General features: G+C 37.0%; 1 protein-coding gene across 1 annotated transcript in view; it reads right to left on the bottom strand.

Moving 5' to 3' along the window:
* Nucleotides 1-7,994: 7,994 nt before the first annotated feature.
* The window catches only part of LOC107601994 (ectopic P granules protein 5 homolog), a 23,264-nt gene continuing 10,539 nt past the window's right edge, over nucleotides 7,995-20,719 (bottom strand). Inside the window, exons 23-40 of the mRNA XM_016294371.1 lie at nucleotides 19,673-19,839; nucleotides 18,690-18,920; nucleotides 18,291-18,414; nucleotides 17,122-17,269; nucleotides 16,604-16,775; nucleotides 16,211-16,373; nucleotides 15,177-15,319; nucleotides 14,942-15,098; nucleotides 14,553-14,747; nucleotides 13,915-14,128; nucleotides 13,262-13,383; nucleotides 12,958-13,165; nucleotides 12,532-12,654; nucleotides 10,930-11,172; nucleotides 10,474-10,693; nucleotides 10,124-10,339; nucleotides 9,888-10,002; nucleotides 7,995-9,602 (exon numbers count right to left, since the gene is read on the bottom strand). Of these exons, the coding sequence (XP_016149857.1) occupies nucleotides 9,420-9,602; nucleotides 9,888-10,002; nucleotides 10,124-10,339; nucleotides 10,474-10,693; nucleotides 10,930-11,172; nucleotides 12,532-12,654; nucleotides 12,958-13,165; nucleotides 13,262-13,383; nucleotides 13,915-14,128; nucleotides 14,553-14,747; nucleotides 14,942-15,098; nucleotides 15,177-15,319; nucleotides 16,211-16,373; nucleotides 16,604-16,775; nucleotides 17,122-17,269; nucleotides 18,291-18,414; nucleotides 18,690-18,920; nucleotides 19,673-19,839 (3,144 nt within the window). The 3' untranslated portion in view covers nucleotides 7,995-9,419. The remainder of the gene's footprint in view (nucleotides 9,603-9,887; nucleotides 10,003-10,123; nucleotides 10,340-10,473; nucleotides 10,694-10,929; nucleotides 11,173-12,531; nucleotides 12,655-12,957; nucleotides 13,166-13,261; nucleotides 13,384-13,914; nucleotides 14,129-14,552; nucleotides 14,748-14,941; nucleotides 15,099-15,176; nucleotides 15,320-16,210; nucleotides 16,374-16,603; nucleotides 16,776-17,121; nucleotides 17,270-18,290; nucleotides 18,415-18,689; nucleotides 18,921-19,672; nucleotides 19,840-20,719) is intronic.

The raw sequence follows: 20,719 nt of genomic DNA, 5'->3' as shown, positions 1-20,719 counted from the left end.
GCTTTTCAGACCGATGAGCTTTGTAAAAATCGACACGTTTCAGAAAGGCGGGGCATAGAAGAGAAACAATAATGTACAGTATGTGGAAAATAATGTGTTTTTTGAACCTTAAACCACATAAACACATTTCATTACACCAAATACACAAAGTAATGTTCTTTTTAGTAACATCATATGACCCCTTTAAGGTTTAGTGTGTCCAAAGCCATAAATGAACAGAAACCTGGCTATATATGGATTATCAATTTATAATTTACCATAAAACTAATTATGGCCCAAGAACGAGTCATATGCCCCTTTCACACAAACAGTCTTTACTGATAAATCACTGTTAAGAGATTATGTGTGAACGGGACCTTTTCAAAAAAAGTTGTAACATTACCGGTAATGTGCTCTATGTGAATGTGATGACTGAGTGATATCTGTTAGACAAGCCTGACCTCTTTATGCAGCCTATTTTTCGCATAAAAATGGATTTTTTTGGATTATCCGCGCCTGCTCCAGCATACAGCTATAAAGGTTTAGGCTCTCGTCTCTGCAGAGTGCGCGCACCAGGGTGCGATTAAAACATGCTTAAATTAGACGCAAGCAGAGATGAAATCAAGACCGGCTGTGCTTCAAAACCTTCTGAGCTGTCTAAGCAGCAGGCAGCGAGGTTTTGAGCCACACAAGACGTCCATACAAATCCACAGCCTGATGCTGATAACAGTGGTCTGCTAGTGGGATAGTTATTGTATCAGCATCAGTCATCATTACTATTCATTATAAACGGACACAGTATTTATTTATTTTTTGATAATAATTCTCGGTGAGCTACTCAAGTTGTCAAATTCCGGTGTGACTAACGCTTTTAAAAACAGACTAGCCTTAAAAATCTCAGAGTGAAGTCTTACGGGAAAGGATAAAGACTGCCAATCGCATGCACATATTTGTTCCAGTTGTATTTTTAAAGGTATCCAAAATTGAAAATAGAGCTTACCGTGTGAAAGTATCCTTTAGCTGTCTGCCGGTTAGAGCTGCATGACATTGTACTCCATTCCATTAGCCCCGCCTCTAATTTAAATACGGCCCGCCCCGTACACTCCACAAATAAATCACTTCAAGCTACAGTCCAAGAAGCCAGTCCATCTCCAAAACCATAACTGCCTCCGTGGGGTGCATTTTAGATATCTTTCAAAGTGTGCTTACAATAAAAGAAAAAATACAATAGGTATTTGTGTGTGTATATTTATTTATTATTTTATTTAGTCATTTAGCAGACGCTTTTATCCAAAGCGACATACAAATGAGGACAATATATATATATTAATATAGGTATATATCATAGACTTGTGTGTGTGTATATATATATATATATATATATATATATATATAAATTAATGAAATAGTTTTAGATTGGCTAAGAAAGTAAAAAGACTTTAAGATTTTATTAATGTTACTACTATATACATATTTTTCTTCTATTTAGGCTATGTAATGTACAGTTGTGTGTCCGTGGGTGTGCTTTTAACCTAAAAAAAAACATGGTATATGTGACAAATGAAAACTTTGATTCTGAGAAGAGTTGAGAGTGTATGCATATAGTGACATATTGCAGTATACACAGTGATTTCTATCGCTTATGCCCCACTTCACTTCCCAGCATGTGCTCTTCACTCATACAGAACCCAGGCACTCATATGCATGTAGGACTGGGCTCGATACAGATGTATGGCCCTGGATCAAGCTCAACATTAACCCGGCAGGGAACGAGACTCTCCACTGAAGTCTGGAATCTTGCTCCTTTAAAGGTACAATATGTAATTTTCGCCGCTGGAGGGCGCGTATTAAAAATAAACAAATAGACAAAGGCATAGTTTAAAGACGTTGTGACTGAGTGTGGAATCATGGGAGTTGTCGTCTTCATCCCCACAGCCGATGCAATCTGACGGGACTCAGGTTTATGGATGAGCTAATGATTTATTAACGTAGTAGAATGAAGCAGGGTGAGGCTGGAAGCCGTCGAAGCGAAACGAGGCCGCTGAACGAGCGCGACACACGGCTCGAAAGCAGCGGAGCTTTTATTATGCCACAGTCGACCGCTTCCGCTCCTTCCGGAAAGCAGCGGAAGTAAGCAGCGCTGTTTTATCATACTAGATACATTTGAAAGTTCTGTTATTACGCTACTCTGTGCGGTCATCACCGGTCTATTAAAACACACAACATATTAAAGCCTCTTTGGTGTTTCCAGGTTTTCTACAAAACAAAACCGGAAATCGAGGGGTTATGGACACGGTCCGTGTCACTAGTTAAAATTGCTTATTTCTCTGGATTTAAACATTCTTCGAAACATTTAGGATAATGTAAGTACACAAGTCAGCAAAATATATAACACTGTTCTAGTGGTTTTTGGATATTTTAATAAAAAAATCTTCCATATTGTGCCTTTAAGGTCACTCCATAGTCTAAAGGTATTTCTACATTCAGCTTGCTTTGTGTTCAGGCTGTTATGTAAGTTAACATCTATGACACCCTTGGATTTTCCTCTGTACCTATTGAATGGTTTAAATATATTAGCTGCTTATATTGCAGTTTGGCTGTGTCAAAAACTAGATATTTACACTGAACTCAATCCATGTTATGCAATGCTCTGGGAGTTGGGCATATTCATACATTTTGTGCTTTTGGATGGCAGACATCTGTTGCTTATGAAGGGGTTAGAGAGTTTATATTGTTTATTTAGTTATTTATTTTTATTATAGGGATAGTTTCCCCCAAAAATTAAACGAGGATGATTAAAAGATTACAGAATTGTAATTTTTGGATGAACTATCATTTGAATATTTTATTAAAGACATTTCTAAGGAGGGAGTTTTACATTTTTTTTGCTCAAAAAATAATAATCAAAAATAATAATAATTAATATTATAATAGGTCAATCCTTTTCAATATCTGAACAGCAAAAAATCATGTCTATATGAAAATGTAAAAAAAAATCTGCATTTGTTTGAATTAAAAAACAATGTATGATTATATTTACTAAGTAACTATATATAAGTATGGGTTACTTTTCCCCTAACAATTATTATTATTATTATCATCATTATTATTATTATTATTTTTTTTTTGGATAACAAACTTGTTTTATTAACATGCAGATGAGTTATACTAAATGCAGTGCCATGCTGTATCTCATTTATTAGTTTATTTGAGTGAAATGTCATTACAAAATCCCCATGCCTTACTTATTTGTATAAAGTTAGAGCTCACATCTTTAAATAGACAGAAATGAAGAGCAGGCTGAAAAAGGTGGACTGATGGGAATAAGTGCACCTGAATCATCAGAGCACTTGAGTGTGGAGGAGAAATGTAAATGATTGAGTGACTCAGAACCTCCCACAGGTGACAACGTAAGTGCAGTGACTTTGCCATATCACTGATAGTCATTTAACCCCTTATATGCTGTATGAGAAGATGGGTCTGAGGAAAAGAATTGTTTTAATTATTATTAGTATTATTTAATTGCAAGCTGTAATAGCATATATAGATATAACACAGGTGCAGTTTGCTTGTCAAAAGCAAGTTTTCTGTCATGGTACACCCGGCCAGTCCAGGACTCCCCTAAAGGCACTACTCCATCCAGAAATACCCCATCCCACAGCTAGATAAGCGTCTCCATGGCAACCGGCCCTACAGACTGTACCTCCACTGTCCATCCACCTCTTCAGCTCTCCACATGACTAAATGACTTAATAAATAAATAAAATCCCACTCACATGTCTTACTGAATGAATGATTTATTGCGGTGCAGGGGTGGTACAAGCGGAGGCTTTCTTTTGCAAAAATCTATTTCTCTCTGGATTCAATAGCACCTGTATGACACAATGTACGTCATTCTGTGGTCACACATAGTGGGAACACTGTCTGTACAAATGGGGAGTAGAGAAAGAGAGCGAGACAGCACACTGTGTTTGAACACTGGGTAACAGAACAAATTTCACACACAAAGTGTACCTCAACACCAGACAGCATAATGGTAGCCATGGCAACTGGACCCAGAGCTAGACAGTGCGCCTATATCTCTACGTATCTGTCAGTGTCTTCTGATACTACTGACATCTGTCAATACAGAACAATACGAAACAAAAGTCTGTTTTATTAGGGAGATTAGAGATGACAGTTTAGTGTAATTGATGATGTTCTCTGCTGTAGTTTAACTACATTTCATCAACTCTTAAAGGGACAGTCCACCCAAAAATGAAACATCTGTCAGCTTTTCTCATCCTTATGATGTTCCAAATCCATATGGCTTTCTTTCTACTGTGGGACACAAAAGGAGTTATTTAGCAGAATATCTAAGCTGCTTTTTTCTGTATAGTTAAGGTGAATGGTTTTCATAGCTGTCCCTGGTCCCCAAAAAAACAAATTTTTTTTTTTATATATATATGTATGTGTGTATGTATATATATATATATATATATATATATATATATATAGTGGCTTGATGACAGAATTAGCATTTTTGTGTCACTTTATTCTCATATATATTTAAATCAATCATATAGAATAACAATCTGAAAAAACAAAAAACATTTTTCTTATTTAAATATTATATAATACTTCATTTTAATTAATCAGTCAATATAAAACACCTCCTGTTTAAATAAAGTAAATATCTAATATTTCCTGACAACTGATGTAACACTTAAAATGACATCTATTAGCATGATTCAACTGAAAATGTGGTGCTACAGGGACTGAGAGATTCTTGTCCCTGTCATTATCAAATCTATGAGAAACATACGAATACAAAATCCTGCTTATTTTCTTGGTGGCAGATGTTACTGAAATCTGTTCGCCTCAGAACTTCAGAAACGAGACGATGACACAACTGGCGCTATCTTTGATGCTGGTATTTTCCAGCTGTAAATATATGTGGGCTGCAGAATATCTGTTTCAAAACACATTTATAGAAGTACATTCTGTTTCCATGAGGTGAGTGTCTGCTCATATAACAAATTGTGATGGAGACACTCTTGTTTGATGCCTCAGGGGTTTAACATGAACTCAAAAGTCATAGCATGTATATGTTATTACCTTGTAAAAGTGTCACTTCTTCATACCATCAGGTCATTTCACTGTACACGTAACACCAAGATAGTAACTCATATTAAAGTATGTAGACAAGAAAGTAATCTCTGATAATAATATATACAGTGCCATAGTACAGTGGACGTTGCATAATTTCTAATGGAAAGTCTGAGCCATGTTCTCGCTCTCACTCACGACACTTTCCCTCTGGAAAAAAAGCACGATGACTCGGACTCTCTGCTCCAGTTCAGGCTCACTGGACTGCACTGCTTTTTCCAACGCTGTAAAACTTTCATTCAACACACTCGTAAGATGATCACTGAGAATCAAGTCAAAACAAAGAGGGGTGTGAATACCCATAGAAAGAAGATTTTTCTTAATAAAGCTTCTCAGAATTAGTCATTAAAATGTGGCAACTAATGTTGGCTGATATATTAAAAGAGATCCATCACTAACAACTGGCAGTTAATCCTTATGTGTTTCATTAGTGCTGTATTGCGGATAGGATCTCCCGTGTAAGTGCAATGCACCGAAAGCAGTCGCCCAGTTTTCAGCGCAGGATTTATTGTTTCTATAATATACTGAGCTATTTACCAGTCAAAAGTCTTTGAGGCTTATCATATAAAAGCTCAATGTCTCTACAACATATGCTAATGAATGTTTATACAGAGGTCAAACTCTGCATCCGCTGTGTCAGACATCTTTCAATGCCACAGGCTTTGTCTAAAATGTGACAGAACCAGGGTGAATTAAGGTAACTGATAGAGATGATGGCTGTTCAAACTACAGCACAGAGTATATCTTTGGATTAGGACGAGGTCAACTTGTTAAAGTCTCAGCCGCTTGTACCTCAGACAGCCACAGACTCACAGCCCTTTAGTGCTGCTGCTGTTGCCTTCACCACAAACACACTCTAGAGACGGGAAATGGACCAATGAGCCTTTTGCATTGCCCTAAACACTGAAGAATAGCCAGACAGCCAGAGGAAGAAGGAAAACTAAATGTATCATATTTTGATGTAACTTTCAAAATGTAGACAGACACATAATCTAAGAAGTTCAAGCTTTTGAAATTAGTATCTTAGATCATAATTTGAGAGTTTTAAATAACATGTAATAATTCAGAGTTTAATGATTTACATTTTAAAATGTAATTGTGGTTATGATTCTTGAGCAGCAAATCAGCATATTAGAATGATTTCTGAAGAATTATGTACCACTAAAGACTGGAGTAATGACTGCTGAATATTCAGGTTAGCACCACAGGAATAAATGACATTTTGCAATATATTCAAATAGAAAACAGTTATTTTAAATTGTAATAATTTCACAATATTACTGTTTTTTCTGTATTTTTTTAATCAAATAAATGCAACCTTGGTTATGAAAAAACAAACTAAATTTGAATGAACCCAAACATTTGAATGGTAGTGTAAAATGCAAATATTTATTAATTCAGTTGGAACAAATATGTTTTTGCGTGAGCCCTTACTAGGTTGCATTGTAGTTGACCTGAGGCGCTGCCCTTACTAGACCTAGAAAACGTTGTCATTTATCATTCACAAAAAACTTAGCTGTTTTGATATAAGGCTGCACAGCTAAAGGACTGGGAAAAATAAATAAATAAAGTGAGATATGTAATTGAATGTGGTAGACTGTGGGAGAAGAGTCAGAATTCCAGCTGGCACTGGCATTAGATACAAGCTTCACAAGTTGACGGCACATAGTCAGATCACCATAAGCTGCTATCCATTTGTATCAACATGTTTTTGAGGACGAAACATCTCTGGGTTATAGCAAACTTAAAAACTTTAGATCTTACATGTTAAAGGGGTCATATGATGCTTTTTTAAAGATCATTATTTTGCATGAATATGTTGAATATGAATATACGGTCCATAAAATGCATTGCTGTTCTGTTGTAAGTAATCTTAAAGATTCCTAAATGCATCTACTTTCGGAAGGCCAAATAAAGTGCTTTAGCTTTCGTCTAGAAACACACAGCGTCTCCATGACATGGCTGCTTCAACTAACTGCGGTTACTGAAACCACGCCTTCTTTCTTTGCGTGAACATTTGGGCGACATTATGCAAATATTTCCACATAGTGATGTAGACATGTGGGGGCGTGTTAGAACGAGCCGTTTTAGGGGGGCGTGGCAGAGTCTTAACTTTGATAAAGAATATCTCTTTGGTTTTGAGACTTTAGTCTTTGCAACTTCAGGGATCTTATCTACGCACAATCAGCTTGTAACACTCCAAAGAGAAAGGAAAACTTGAAATCGCATCATATGACCCCTTTAACACTAGTGCCAACCCATATGGAGTTGATGCAGAACTCACAGCATATGCATTTTTTATTCTCTTCTGTTTACTTCTTTAATATGTGCATACATGCTGCCGCACAGCTACTATTCTCAGATACTCCAGCGTGGCGTTCAGGCTCAGATGTGACAGAATGTATGAACAGCTAAACATAAGAAAGGACACTGGCATGCCACATCTCAGTCTCCCATCTGCTGTCTGGGTCGCCTGATAACACTCCCTCTGTACCATCTATTAAAGTGGATGAGATCGCCATGGCAACCGCCATATCCTGTGATGTGAATACTGTCTTGCACTTGTCACAGCCTAAGAAGCGATACTATTTTGTCACATTAACATGGCCTTTACTTATAGGACTTATAGGAGTTTTGGGGGAAACAAAAAGGTTTATGACAAATGTTTTTAGGTCAATGCTATGATTATTTAAAAATGCTTCTTCAAAATCTTCATTTAAAGGAAGGGAATTAAATTAAGAAACTTTTTCACACGAGGAAATCTCACACACACTTTTCCTTTGATTTTAGGTATTATTGACTTTGATTATCATTTACATTTCCATGTACACACACCATATAATTTGACACTGTATTTTGTAATGGATGACAAAAGAGCAATTACGGCACAAGAGGAAAAATATTACATTGAAAACAACTTAAGGCAATTCATGTTCTATTCAACATTAGACTTCTTTCCCCTGTACATTTATACAAATGTCCAGGTTATTTCAATAGTTCAGTGTTGTGCATGTTTTTATAAGTGTTTTTTCAATAGCATGACAGTGTCATTGACAATATGCACATAATGTTAATTTTATTCTGGGATTTGATTATGGTTAATGTTTGAGCACATCTGTTCCCTTGGGGAGGATCTAAACAGTTATACTTACCACAAATCCAATGCACAACATGGTATGCTGCAGTATTATGGAAACCAGTGAATGCTGTGGTATGAGGAAGTATAGAAAATGACCTCTGACTGTATTCTAAAAGCATTCAGTGAATCCCCAGAAGGGCTGACCTATAATCTTAAATCAATAAAATTACAACCAAATATAGACATACCATGCTGGCAATAGTATAGCACAGAAATAGATTTTCTCTCATTCAAATTAATATTAGTTCTGAAATGATCTCTATGCATCTAAGCAAATACAGCAGCAAGCACATTCATTCAATCTCATATGCCTATATAATAGAACATCTTGCTCTGGAGAAACGGAAAGTTTTTAAAAGAGGAAAGTGCACTGTCAGAATTGTTAACATTCTTTAAGGGAGCACTTCTGTAAAAAACCTAAGTACACTTATCAGGCAGATCACATGCTGGAGCAGTTCATCTTGTTTGGACATTGTTGGCAACACCTCCGTTCAAATAATAAATGCAGTGAGAGAAAGATATTAGTCTCGAAAAAATTCACTTCTTCACGTTGAAATGTAGATGTCCAGCCATTATTGATTTATTTGCATGAGCTCATAAAGAATGTACTGAAATGAAATATATTTTGTAAATTCACCAGAATATTTGTTGTACAAATCAATCAAAATCATGCTATGAGGTATATTTACTCTGACTGTGATTCAGTGGATTATCATCAAATATCCCCAAAACTCCCCCAACATGGGAGGTCTAAAACATTCTCATATCATAAAATCCTCACCACTCTAAAATAAATTGCGTAAGTGAATATATTATAATGAGAGCATGAACTGTGTGGACATGTTTGTGTGTTATTTCTGGTCTGAAACACTGAAGATTTGGATACATAAAGGATGACATTTTAAGAAAAAAAGAAGGTTCAAGTGTGATATTAATGTGAGAAAGAAAGAAAACTAGTTTAACCAGACGTTTTTATAACTTTATGCACATTTTTAAAAATGACCACTGCCTCAGGGTCCAAACCCATGATTCTAATGGGTCCTTTTCCAGAAAATACCTTCATCTCATCTGGAGTTAGACCTGTTCTCCAGGAGTTTTTGGTGGGTTTTGCAGAGCTTGACAGCCGGAGTCGACTCTTGTTTTGAGGTTATAGCTAACGGATGATGTCTAGGTAATGAAGGTCAGTGTAGAGTGCATTGACTAGCAGGGTCAGAAGACGGTTGCTGTCACACAGGCAGTGACTTGGGTACTTGATGAACTGAATGGCCTGATTCACAGACACATGCAGCTCTGAATACTGCTTATTACTTGGCATTTGCTCCAATACAGATAAGGCCTGAAAAAAGAGAGCAGTCATTCAAAGTACAGCACAATTTATAGGGAATTTGTTTGTGCTATAACAAATTATCATCAAATATCTCAAATATATCCCCATATAACCATCTGAAAGCCACAGTAGCAAATCTGGAATATGATGTTACATTTTTTTTTTCAAAATTTCAATTCAGTTTTTCAAATTCAACATAGAAAAATTCCTAAACTTCACCTAAAATATAGGAAATATTTACATCTTGTCTGTTGATGATGCTATACATTTATCCCATTCCCTGGAAAATCTGACCTGTTGGGCTTTAGCTGGGAGCTGCAGCTCTGTGCCTGGATGAAGACGCAGCTGATTCTCTGAGGGCACCTGGACCAGCAAAAATGTTGACATGCTGCGCGCCACAACCCGAAAACTGAAACACAGGAAGAACAGAAAATGTGAGGCATGCAATTCACACAATTTACTTCCAATCTGGACAGCAAACCAAAACGGTAATTTCAGTAGTTTTTCAACAACTCTCAATCATCTCTCGCCTGCTAGAAAGTGGGGATTTCCTCCCGAGGCCAATGGCTCCCAAGATGCCTGAGTTCAGTCTTTCCTCACCGAGCTGGGCTAGACGGTTCTGGAACGCCATTAAGGCGAGAATCAGAGTATCAAGTGCACAGGTGTCCTCTTGATCCACCTGGATCTGCACAAGCTCCAAGAATTTATGCCACCATAAAAACAGCTTTGCCTCATCAGCTGGACCACTGCAGGAACAGATGTAAAGTAAAAGAGGAATTCTTTATTAACTCTGCAATCCTATACTACTTCCAGTCAGGGTATCTGTGTGTGTCCTTCAACATATGAAAGAGCACACTATATGTGATAAAGTGTATACTACCTAGGAAAGACCTGACTGATCCATGTGTTGAGCTGCACTAAGGTCTTCTTCTCATTCAGGAGGGTTTGCTCCAGGTTCAGCCTCTGGAGGATGTAGACGTACAGTGTGAGATAACTGCCCAGGTTCAGGCTTTCCTGAATGAAGTCCTCAACAGTCAGTTCAGGAACCTGAAGAGAGACCAGGATGGGCCCCCAACCAGAGTATTGATCAGCACATTCACCTGAAAAAACACAAGATATTGCAAGAAGTTGTGGATATTTAAGACTTAATATTTATAAGATGCTAAAACTTATTGTACTCTATAATGGTTCCATGCAAATGTTTTGATTCAGCCCAGATGTTTGCTTTTATGATCCTAACAATGTGATTAGGGAGAGGAATAATTCCGAAAGGCTTACACAGACAGACGGTTTAAAATCTGTGACTAAGCCCAGAACAAGTATGAGCTATTATTACCATCAGTGAAGTAGGAGAGAATACAGGCCTCAGTGGTGCGTGTCATATGACGCACCGAGGCCAGGCATCTGCACGCAGCGGTTAGTAGGGGGAGAACCAAAGCCCCCCGAGCTCGCTTTTCCACCCAGGAGTGGAGTTTAGTCCCGAGTCCCTCTGCTGTAGATATGCCAGCTTCATTAAGCAGAGTCAGCATCTCAGCAAACAGACTGCATGTGGCCATGTGCCGCTGCTGGAGGTCTGTCTCTGAACGTGAGGATGAGAAACATTAAGGTCAGTTCATTCAACATAAAGAGAGATATTGTTACTGCCTGTTTGTTGCGTTAAGATGCTGATTAGACACTGATGTGTTAAAAAACTTTTCTGTAAATAAATACTTAACTGAAACAACAGTAGTAGTTAAATGGCTAGTAACTAGCAGTTAATAATGTATTACCACTCAAAAGTTTAGGGTTGGTAACATGGATGCATTAAATCAAAAGTGACATTTATAATGTTACAAAAAATTTCTATTTCAAATGATTGCTGTTCTGCTGGTCACAATATTAGTATAATTTCTGAAGGATCATTTAACCCTGAAGTCTGGAGTAATGGCTGCTGAAAATTCAGCTTTACCATCACAGGAATAAATAAAAAAAATTAATTATATATTAAAATTGAAAAGTTATTTTAAATTGTAGTAACATTACACAATATTATGCCTCTTTCAAAAACATTAAAAAATCTTGAATGAATGAATGCATGCATGAATGAATAAATAAATATAATTAGAAACTACATTTGTATTTGGTTTAAAAACAGATTGGAGAATGGATAGTAAATAGACACGTTCCTCATCTGCTCCTGCATCTAATTCAGAAATTACTGCTCTGCTCTAGACAAGTGTGTCTTGCCTACAGTCAAGCATGGTGGTGGGAGTTTCAAGGTCTGGGGCTACATGAGTGCTGCCGGCACTGGGGGAGCTACAGTTAATTGAGGGAACCATGAATGCCAACATGTACTGTGACATACTGAAGCAGAGCATGATCCTCTCCCTTCGGAGACTGGGCCGCAGGGCAGTATTCAAACATGATAACGACCCCAAACACACCTCCAAGACGACCACTGCCTTGCTAAAGAAGCTGAGGGTAAAGGTGATGGATTGGCTAAGCATGGGCATCCTCAAACGGAAGGTGGAGGAGCACAAGGTCTCTAACATCCACCAGCTCAGTATATGGTATTTTAAATGTTTTTGGGAATAGATGCATATGTACCATCATACATTAATGTGCCATGGTGTTTGAATCTGTATCCTCACTCATTTTGTTTTCTTTCCCCACTCTTGGCATTGTGCTGATGCCTTTGTCATTACTATTGCAACCAGTCTACTGGGTACTAACTGCTATGATTTTGTCACATTCTAAATGACAATACAAACAGTCAATCCGAAATATTTGTTCTAAAAAACAAACCGGAACAGTGTGCAGTGTGAACATAAGTGCTTTCATTCTTATAAAATCCAGTGATACACAGAACTACAAATGATGCTTATGTAATATTCTTGAAGGGCCTGCTGAGGGACATGACAAGAAAATGAATGTGAGATAAATGAAATATTTTCCTCACCAGGAGGGTTGAAAATGACAATGTACTCCAGTAATTTCTCCATTTCTGTCTCCAGAGATGCCAGACTGATGTTCCCATTTTGATCCAGAGAGGTCAGAAACTGCACCGTTAGGTGAAGGAAGGCTTTATACAAATAGTTGCTATACAGATATAAAAGTTTGGAGTCTGTAAGAAGTCTCTTATGCTCACCAAGACTGCATTTATTTGATCAAAAATACAGTAAAACAGTAATATTGTAAAATACTATTGCAATTTAAAATAACTGTTTTCTATTTAGGTACATTTTAAAATGTAATTTATAGCTCTGATAGTAAAGTGATAGTGGAAACTGTGATACATTTTTTTCTGAAAATCTTACTGACCCCAAACATTTGTCTGCACCATAAATATTTGGTTGCTACACATAACAGAGATACATATTTGTACCTTTGACCAGTCTTGGACTTCCTACTGGTTCTTTGCTGCAATTGTTTAGTTCCAGATCAATGACGTAGGTAATCAAATCTTCCCAAAACATCTTGATTTCCTCAATGTACGGCCCCCATTTTGAGAGGAGACCAAAGCTCCTAAAGTCTCCATTAGACAGACGGAGCTTCAGGAAGTACTTTGAGAGCCATTCGATTGTTTCATCCACCTAGAAAAAAAAAGTACAATCGTAATGCTCTGGCTCCGTTTGAAGTATTCAAGTCTAAAAGAGCATGTTGAATAAATAAGGAGTGTTTTGCATTACCTGTTGAGGGGAGAGGAGGATGGAGCGGGTTTTGTTAGTCTTTATCTTAGGATGAGGAGAACAGCCCAGCACAATTAGAGACGTTCTCCAACACTCTGGACTGAGAAGCTGCTCAGAAGAGCCTGCAGGAAAGTGAATTTTTCTTCTACAGTCAATTTTTCCCAACACAAATAGTATTTTTTAAATAATTTACTTGAATTCATTTAAAGTACATTTTTAGTTTTTGGAATTTACATTTAATGTTGATAAATTATGATTACAGACGTCATGCTAAACTACCACAACAGGGCAAAAGAAGGACGTTTAGACCGACACATGAAAAATCACTATATGACAAAAATCCATAGATAATTAAATCTACAAAAGCAGATCTGGACTGATTTAGACTTTAACATTTATAAATATAATTTAGCAGACATTGGACATTTCCAGTTGTGATACTAAGCATATCTAACGCAAGTACATTTGCTACTTTTATCAAAAATAGTGATTGTGACAAAAAAAAAAACTTTGCAAGTAAATTAAAATAAATTAACCATTATACTAAGGTGATTAAATGAGGGTTTCTTTGTGATAATTTGACACAGAACCAATCAAATAAAAAAACAAAAAAACAATGGATGACTCTGGGTCAGAGAAAAGGACAGACGTACTCTGCATGAGCAGACGAAGGAAGTCACTGTAGTGGTCTGGAAACTGGTAAAGCAGCAGTTCAGTCCAATGCTTGCAGAATATGTTGAAGGGCATGAGGACTTCTGGCTCAGGTTCCAGTCCACAGGTGCACAGAGCCTGATGGATTATTGCCATCAGTCGGCTACGCTCAGAGAACTGAGGCTGTGTCACCGACAGCCACTGAGTTAAGTCAAACTAAAAACAGAGCAGATTATTCAATTCAATTTTCAAAAAGCTGCAAACATGAGCTACACATTCAAAAGCAAGATGTAGAGCAATCAGAGTCTCAGAGGGCAATGGGAAGGATCCAACGTGAGGTGGTTGAAGAGTGCTGATTGCCCCGTAAATTTAAATGAGATTTTATTGTTTTTATGTTCCCGCCATTTCTGCACAAAAATCATTTTATAAACTACTCTGAGGGTTTCGATATGGGAATATGCTAATAAAATTGTGATAAAGAATATGACAGCACTGCATCACATAATTATGAACAAAACAGTGAAATCTTCTCCACACCTCTAGAAGAATTTGGATTTGGCAAATTCTTTTAACACATAATGCTTTCAATTGCAACCTGTATGATGAACATTTACAGCATTATTCAATAAAGGAGAATTACTTTTGTGAGGAGCATGAATATGACATCGCCACTGTCTATGTGGAGGGTGTTGACCACTTCCTCGTACAGAGAGACCAGCTCTGCGGGAGAGGCGTTTGGAGTGAAGTAGGGTGAGAGAAGGTTACAGAGGTGTCTATTGAGCAGGATGGTCTTCAGCATTTGTTTACATTCTGATCGGACATCCCGGATGAAGACCTACAGCCAAAGACACGCTTTATATATTCCTAACAGTTAAGACATGACAGCTGTAAATATAAAAACGACAGACACTTTAAAAAAAAACATTTTTTTTTAAAAAGTCAAAAAGAGAAAACATCATTACATTTGATTACAATTAGTGCTAAAATAATGTAACATAACAATATATTTCACTGGGTTAAAAACAATACCTGACCAAGGATCTCTATACATGACGTGAAGAATTGGCGAGTGGGTGGATGTCTCTGTGTGTCCTCACACACAAAGGACACTATCTGATAGAAAACAGTGAGGCCCACCTTCAGGATGCCAGGGGAAGGATTTAGCTTGTAAGCATTAACCAAGGCCCTAAACAAGAAAACATGATGTTCACATTTAGTGGCACAAATATAGAATGCGTAGAAACTGATTTGAGCAGGTACTGACGTGATGAAGTTTTCTGTGTGCACGGCCGCCTCAGCCAGACATTGAGGTGGAGCTTTGATTCCATCAGCCTGTAGCTGTTTAATATCACTCTTCAGGCACTGTATCTGATTCTGCACTGGATCCAGTTTGTGCATTCTTGAGTACTGCAGCACACAATCAGGGAGAGAGAGAGAGCTCATGAAAATGTAGGATTTTCTGAGGGGTTGCCAGAATAGTTTATAATATTAATGCAGAGAAGACAGGAAGTCAGTTAGGGAGAAAAATAGGGGAATTAAATTTGATTCCATCATCACGGTTCAATGGGTCTGACATAGGGTTAGACATAGTAGTAGTAATTTATTTTTATTGCCATGTCAGCATCTAAGGCTGTCTTCATGGCAAAAGTTGGAATAATACAAGAGTTGCATAAACACAAAATAAAAACAAAATAAACACAAAAATACAGCAGTTAAAATTATACAAGATTAACTTATGATAAAAATAAAAAAAAATTATAAAAAACATTTCCCCAAGTAAAATCTTACGTCGTCTTTAGGCAAAAGGGCTTAGACATATTAGTAATTCAAGTTAAATTACTTTATAGTTACCCAGGCAAAATGTAACATTTTTACAGTTTTTTTAAGTTGAAACTTTTCAGATAATATTTTATTATTATTATTTTAGCTTAAATAATAAGTCATCTTGGACGCTGACACCTAGTAACCCACATTACTATTATTATACAAAAAAAATCTCTCAGTTACCAATACCATTGCAGAAATGTGCTAATTGCAGTCAGCCATGATTAATGTCTTGCGCAAGTGTCTAATAATGGGAGGTTACTATGATAAAGTGAATAGTATTCAGCAGGTCATGTGATCACAACATTCTGCACCCATTAGGCGACCCACTCCATGTACAGAAAAACAACTTTCATGTGAGTGTACATGATTTTAAAAATTGTAAAAATGTGTGTACAACTTTTTAACCAAGAAGCACAAAGTACACCATTAGAAATAGCACAGAGCAGAAGGACAGAAATGGCAGATATTCACCTTAACAGTGATATGTGCGGGACCCTGGCAGGGCTGTCCGCCTTTGCCACGGCACTCTAACTGCATTGAGAGCTGGTCTTCTCGGTTGATGTAGAGCTGCGGCAACACCTCCAACAGTTCATTGTCTAGAACGACCTGCTGTGTTTCCCGGACCGTTGCCAACCTGAGAAGAGGACACAGTCGTGATTTAAAACACCATTTAGCACATACGGAGAAGCAAATACAGCACTACAGCGTATCATTGAGTAATTTGAGAGGCACCAGTTATTTTTCACAGCACTGGAGACTTACTTAACATGCACTTACGGACTATAAGTGAGTATTGACATCAGTTTATCAATCAATACATGCTTCAAAGAGAGAGAGAGTAAGTGCTCATGTATTGAGTCTTACTTGGCTTGATGCTGGAGCTTAGCAAGGTCTTCCTGAATTAAGGCAGTGGAGATTTTCTCATCAGCCAAGCTCTCAGTGAGAATGTCAGGCACTGGAGCTTTCACAGGCACGAGCAACAGCGCCCCCTGGGCAGCATCATGCTTTCTCAGATGAGTGAGAATACGCTCCCTTGCTGTAAATAAATACACCAGGAATATATTATTTTGTGCAAAAAGTCAAATCTGCTGTACAATGAATCTGTGGCAATCACTACGCTCTAAATGTCCAACAGCCAAAAATACATTAACATTTTTTTATTATACAAAACTGTAACTTGAACATGCTGAAAAGGGGCTTTTTTTAAATTTGACATAAATGCAGTCTCTGGCTATATCATAGTCATGCGAGTTTAATTAAATGTGCCTGAAGCAAACAACTGTAACATTCCTAAAGAGAATCACTATTTCATATTTTGACTGATTCAAATAAGAGAATCCAGACATCAGAGTATGATTATCAGTGGAAAGTGGGTTCAGTACCAGCCAGAGGATTGATGAAGTCAGTGAAGATGGAGAAGTTGATGTTCTGGGAGAGTGCGGGTTCATTCTTGACCTTTGACCACAGACTGAGCACTTCCTGCAGCTCATGCTGGACTCGCTCAATGTCCACATGCTCCATCCACACCTCCTAAAGATGAAGTGACACACAGACCTGGCATCAATTCGTATTTCATAATGTATTGTGTCAAAAATACCTTCAGTATCACCTGAAAATATGCATCTGAACAGAAAATAAAAATGTCAAAAAAGGCTCATCTATAAATGTGACATTTATCAAAAAATATTTACAGGCATTTTCCATACATTACTAAGTGTTTAATGCAAATGACTTGCAAATGCAAATGCAACTCTTCTAGCTTATATCTGATTAAGCTCTTATATAAGATGTGGCAGAATATTTTCCAAATGTCCAGAGAAAGTATGTGTAAAATATATGTTTAAACCATAATTCTACTGTTTAAAAGTCCAACGTTTGAGGTCTGTAAGTTAAAAAGTTTGAGGTCAGTCTTTTTTTTTTTTAAAGAAATGAATACTTCTATTTAGTACGAATGCATTAAATTGGTTAAAAGTGAAAATAAAGACATCGTCATTGTTGCATTTCTATTTCAAAATTATTTTGAACTTTGTTCATTAAAGAATCTAGAATAAATGTATCACGGTTTCCACAAAAATATTAAGCAGCTGTTTGTAACCCTGATAATAATAAGAAATGTTTGTTGAGCAACAAATCAGTATATTAGAATAATTCATATTTGAATGAAGGATCATGTGACACTGAACACTGAAGTAATGGTTGAAAAAAATTAAGCTTTGCCATCACAGGAATAAACTACATTGAATTATTAAAATGTACAACTTTTTTTTTAATTGCAATAACACTTCACAATATTACTGTTTTTACTATATTCTTGATCAAATGCAGCCTTGGTGAGGATATGAAATTACTTTCAAAAACATTTAAAAAAATCGTACCAACCCCAAACTTTTTAACGTATAGATTTGTTAAATTGACAGCTTGACATTTCATATTTAAATTGTTTTAAATTACATTTTCATTCAAAACCATCTACTAAATCCTTTTGATGGCTCAGACCTCTTAAAGATAAAAATGAAAGAATGCACTCAGCTGGACTCAAGCAAACCCTCACCTGCTGGCGCTGCATGATTTTGGCTAGGCGATGGGTGTCATACTCCTTTGGCAAAGAGGGCAAGTAAATTTCCTGCTTCTGAAGGTTTTCATCATCCAGCCACAAAGCAAACACAGTGAAGAGCCTGAATAATAAGAGTTTGACATTTAAAAATGTATTTTCTGTTCTAACATGTCATAACATATGGTTGAATGATAAGGCTTCAATTCACAAATTAAATGTAACTTAAAATGGTCACACTTTAGTTTGTGCTTAACTTGAGAGTAATACAAATGAAGAACACATCTTGGAAACAGTATCAAGAATGTTTCTTTCAGATGCTGTAGTCACTTAACACTCAATAGTACTCAACAGTAAATAGAATAATGGATGTTGAGAGAACAAAACTCTGGACATTACCGCACAAGTTCAGTGTGCAGCTCAGGAGAGGTCATGTACTGGGTGATGGGCGTCTCTGGGGTGAGCAGACCATCACTGGATTCACTGCTTGAGCATGGCACTTTCAAAGCCTTGCTAGCAGCATGGTGGAAGTCAGACACTTCAACCAGCCGCTGTCTGAGACTTTTTAACAAGGAGAGATGGGCCGCACCATGGAAGTAACGCCTCCCAATACAACCTTTCACCTCCAGCCTGATGGTGTCAAAAAATAAAGAAATAATAAAAATCAGAGGCAAGGGTTCAGAAATACCCATAATCAAACAAACCACTGTAACACAACTTACAAATATTATACATTACTCTAAGTCAAAATATACATTCATTACTGCAAAATAAACCTCGAGTGGGTCATCAGGACCCTGAAACAGAGCATTATCCAAAAAATAAAAGAAATATAACAGACATAAAATATTGATGTGTGCTGGAATTCTTTCGTTATTTTAAAAGAAAGGGATTGTAGAGTTCAATTATTTTAGAATCAGAATTAAAACTGATATTGTGCAGGTACAAAATAATAATATACTGACAAACAGGATATGAAATGCATCTGACATTATGTTCAACACATAACAGACAACAGAACATAGACGTTTTGTAAGGCAAAGATATGGAACAATCAGCCTTGTGAGTCATTAGTACTGCTACATAAAGCTTAAGAGTAAAATCTGGTGAAATCATCAAGAAGAAACGAGTACAAAAAGGGAAATGAGGGGTAGGATAAAAAAAAAAGGGAAGAGGAACAGGGTGAACATCTTCACTTGAATATAGCACGTACAACATGTACTTTGAATCCGACATGCATTAAGTAACAACTGCACTTTAGTGAAATGAAATAGCATGATAATATATCTAAAACGTTTGGAAGTCTTCATTTTAAGAAGCCAGGTACTAAAAATCACAACAACAAGCCAAATAAAGACAGAATGTTTCCATGTTTAACGTACCCAAACTCTGGTCCAGGCTGACGGAGGTAAAGTTGGAAAAATTTCTGCCAAAACAAAGGCAGGAGTGGATGATCTGCAGGGGTAGCTAAAGCTTGTTGAGTCCAGCGATAGATCATCAGTCTCTGCAGGGATGGGACGACTTGAAGCTTAAGGCGCACCTGGGCTTTCTTACAAACCGAAAACAAACAGGTTAATGAGGTTGCATGTTTATTGTACTATGAATATATAAAAACATTTACCGGTACCCAAACCTTTTGACCAATTAATTTCTATTATCTTTCCGCACCTGGGCTTTCTTACAAACCGAAAACAAACAGGTTAATGAGATTGCATGTTTATTGTACTATGAATATATAAAAACATTTACCGGTACCCAAACCTTTTGACCAATTAATTTCTATTATCTTTCCATGATGATACTTTTCATGATTAATGGACACATTGGTATTTTTTTATATTTGAAATTACTTAATTAAACATATCACTAATAAGACCAAATATATAGCCCCTAAGGGAACATGGGACATGAGTTGGGAGGAAAAAGTTAGTTCATTTGCTCGCAAATGTTTTGCATTGCCCCGAGAAACTTTGTGTTAAAAACTTTGTACAAAAAAAAAAGACCAATTCTTCCTCACATCTCATGTTTATTTCATCACCATGTCTACTTAGGGGCTTCATAACGAAAGGACTGATGTATCAGGTAGATGAGTTTTACTCTAAATAAGTGTTTCAATTCCAGTCCTCGTGCCCCCCGCTCTGCACATTTTGTATGTATCTCTTATCAAGTTAGACGTTTGTTCTATTTGACCATAAGTGCCCTGCAAAGTGGACATCACAGGATATTCCGCCAGTTCGAAGGGAGTGTATATGTTCCATTCAAAGGGCATTAAAGTGTGTGAGACGTAAATTTAAATTGTATTTATTTACAGAAGTATATTATGTCACACTGTACACTTCTCTAGTAAGTTTCATCTGTGTGAAGATGCTGCAGGCCGTGGCGTAGTGCAAATCAAAAATGAATGAACGTTCGAAGTGAAGTAAACTGTA

This window comes from Sinocyclocheilus grahami, unplaced genomic scaffold (genome assembly GCF_001515645.1).
Source record: "Sinocyclocheilus grahami isolate Dianchi unplaced genomic scaffold, SAMN03320097.WGS_v1.1 scaffold317.1, whole genome shotgun sequence".
Taxonomy (NCBI): Eukaryota; Metazoa; Chordata; class Actinopteri; order Cypriniformes; family Cyprinidae; genus Sinocyclocheilus; species Sinocyclocheilus grahami.
The sequence above is the reverse complement of the archived record's forward strand: the minus strand, read 5'-3'. Positions and strand labels throughout refer to the sequence as shown.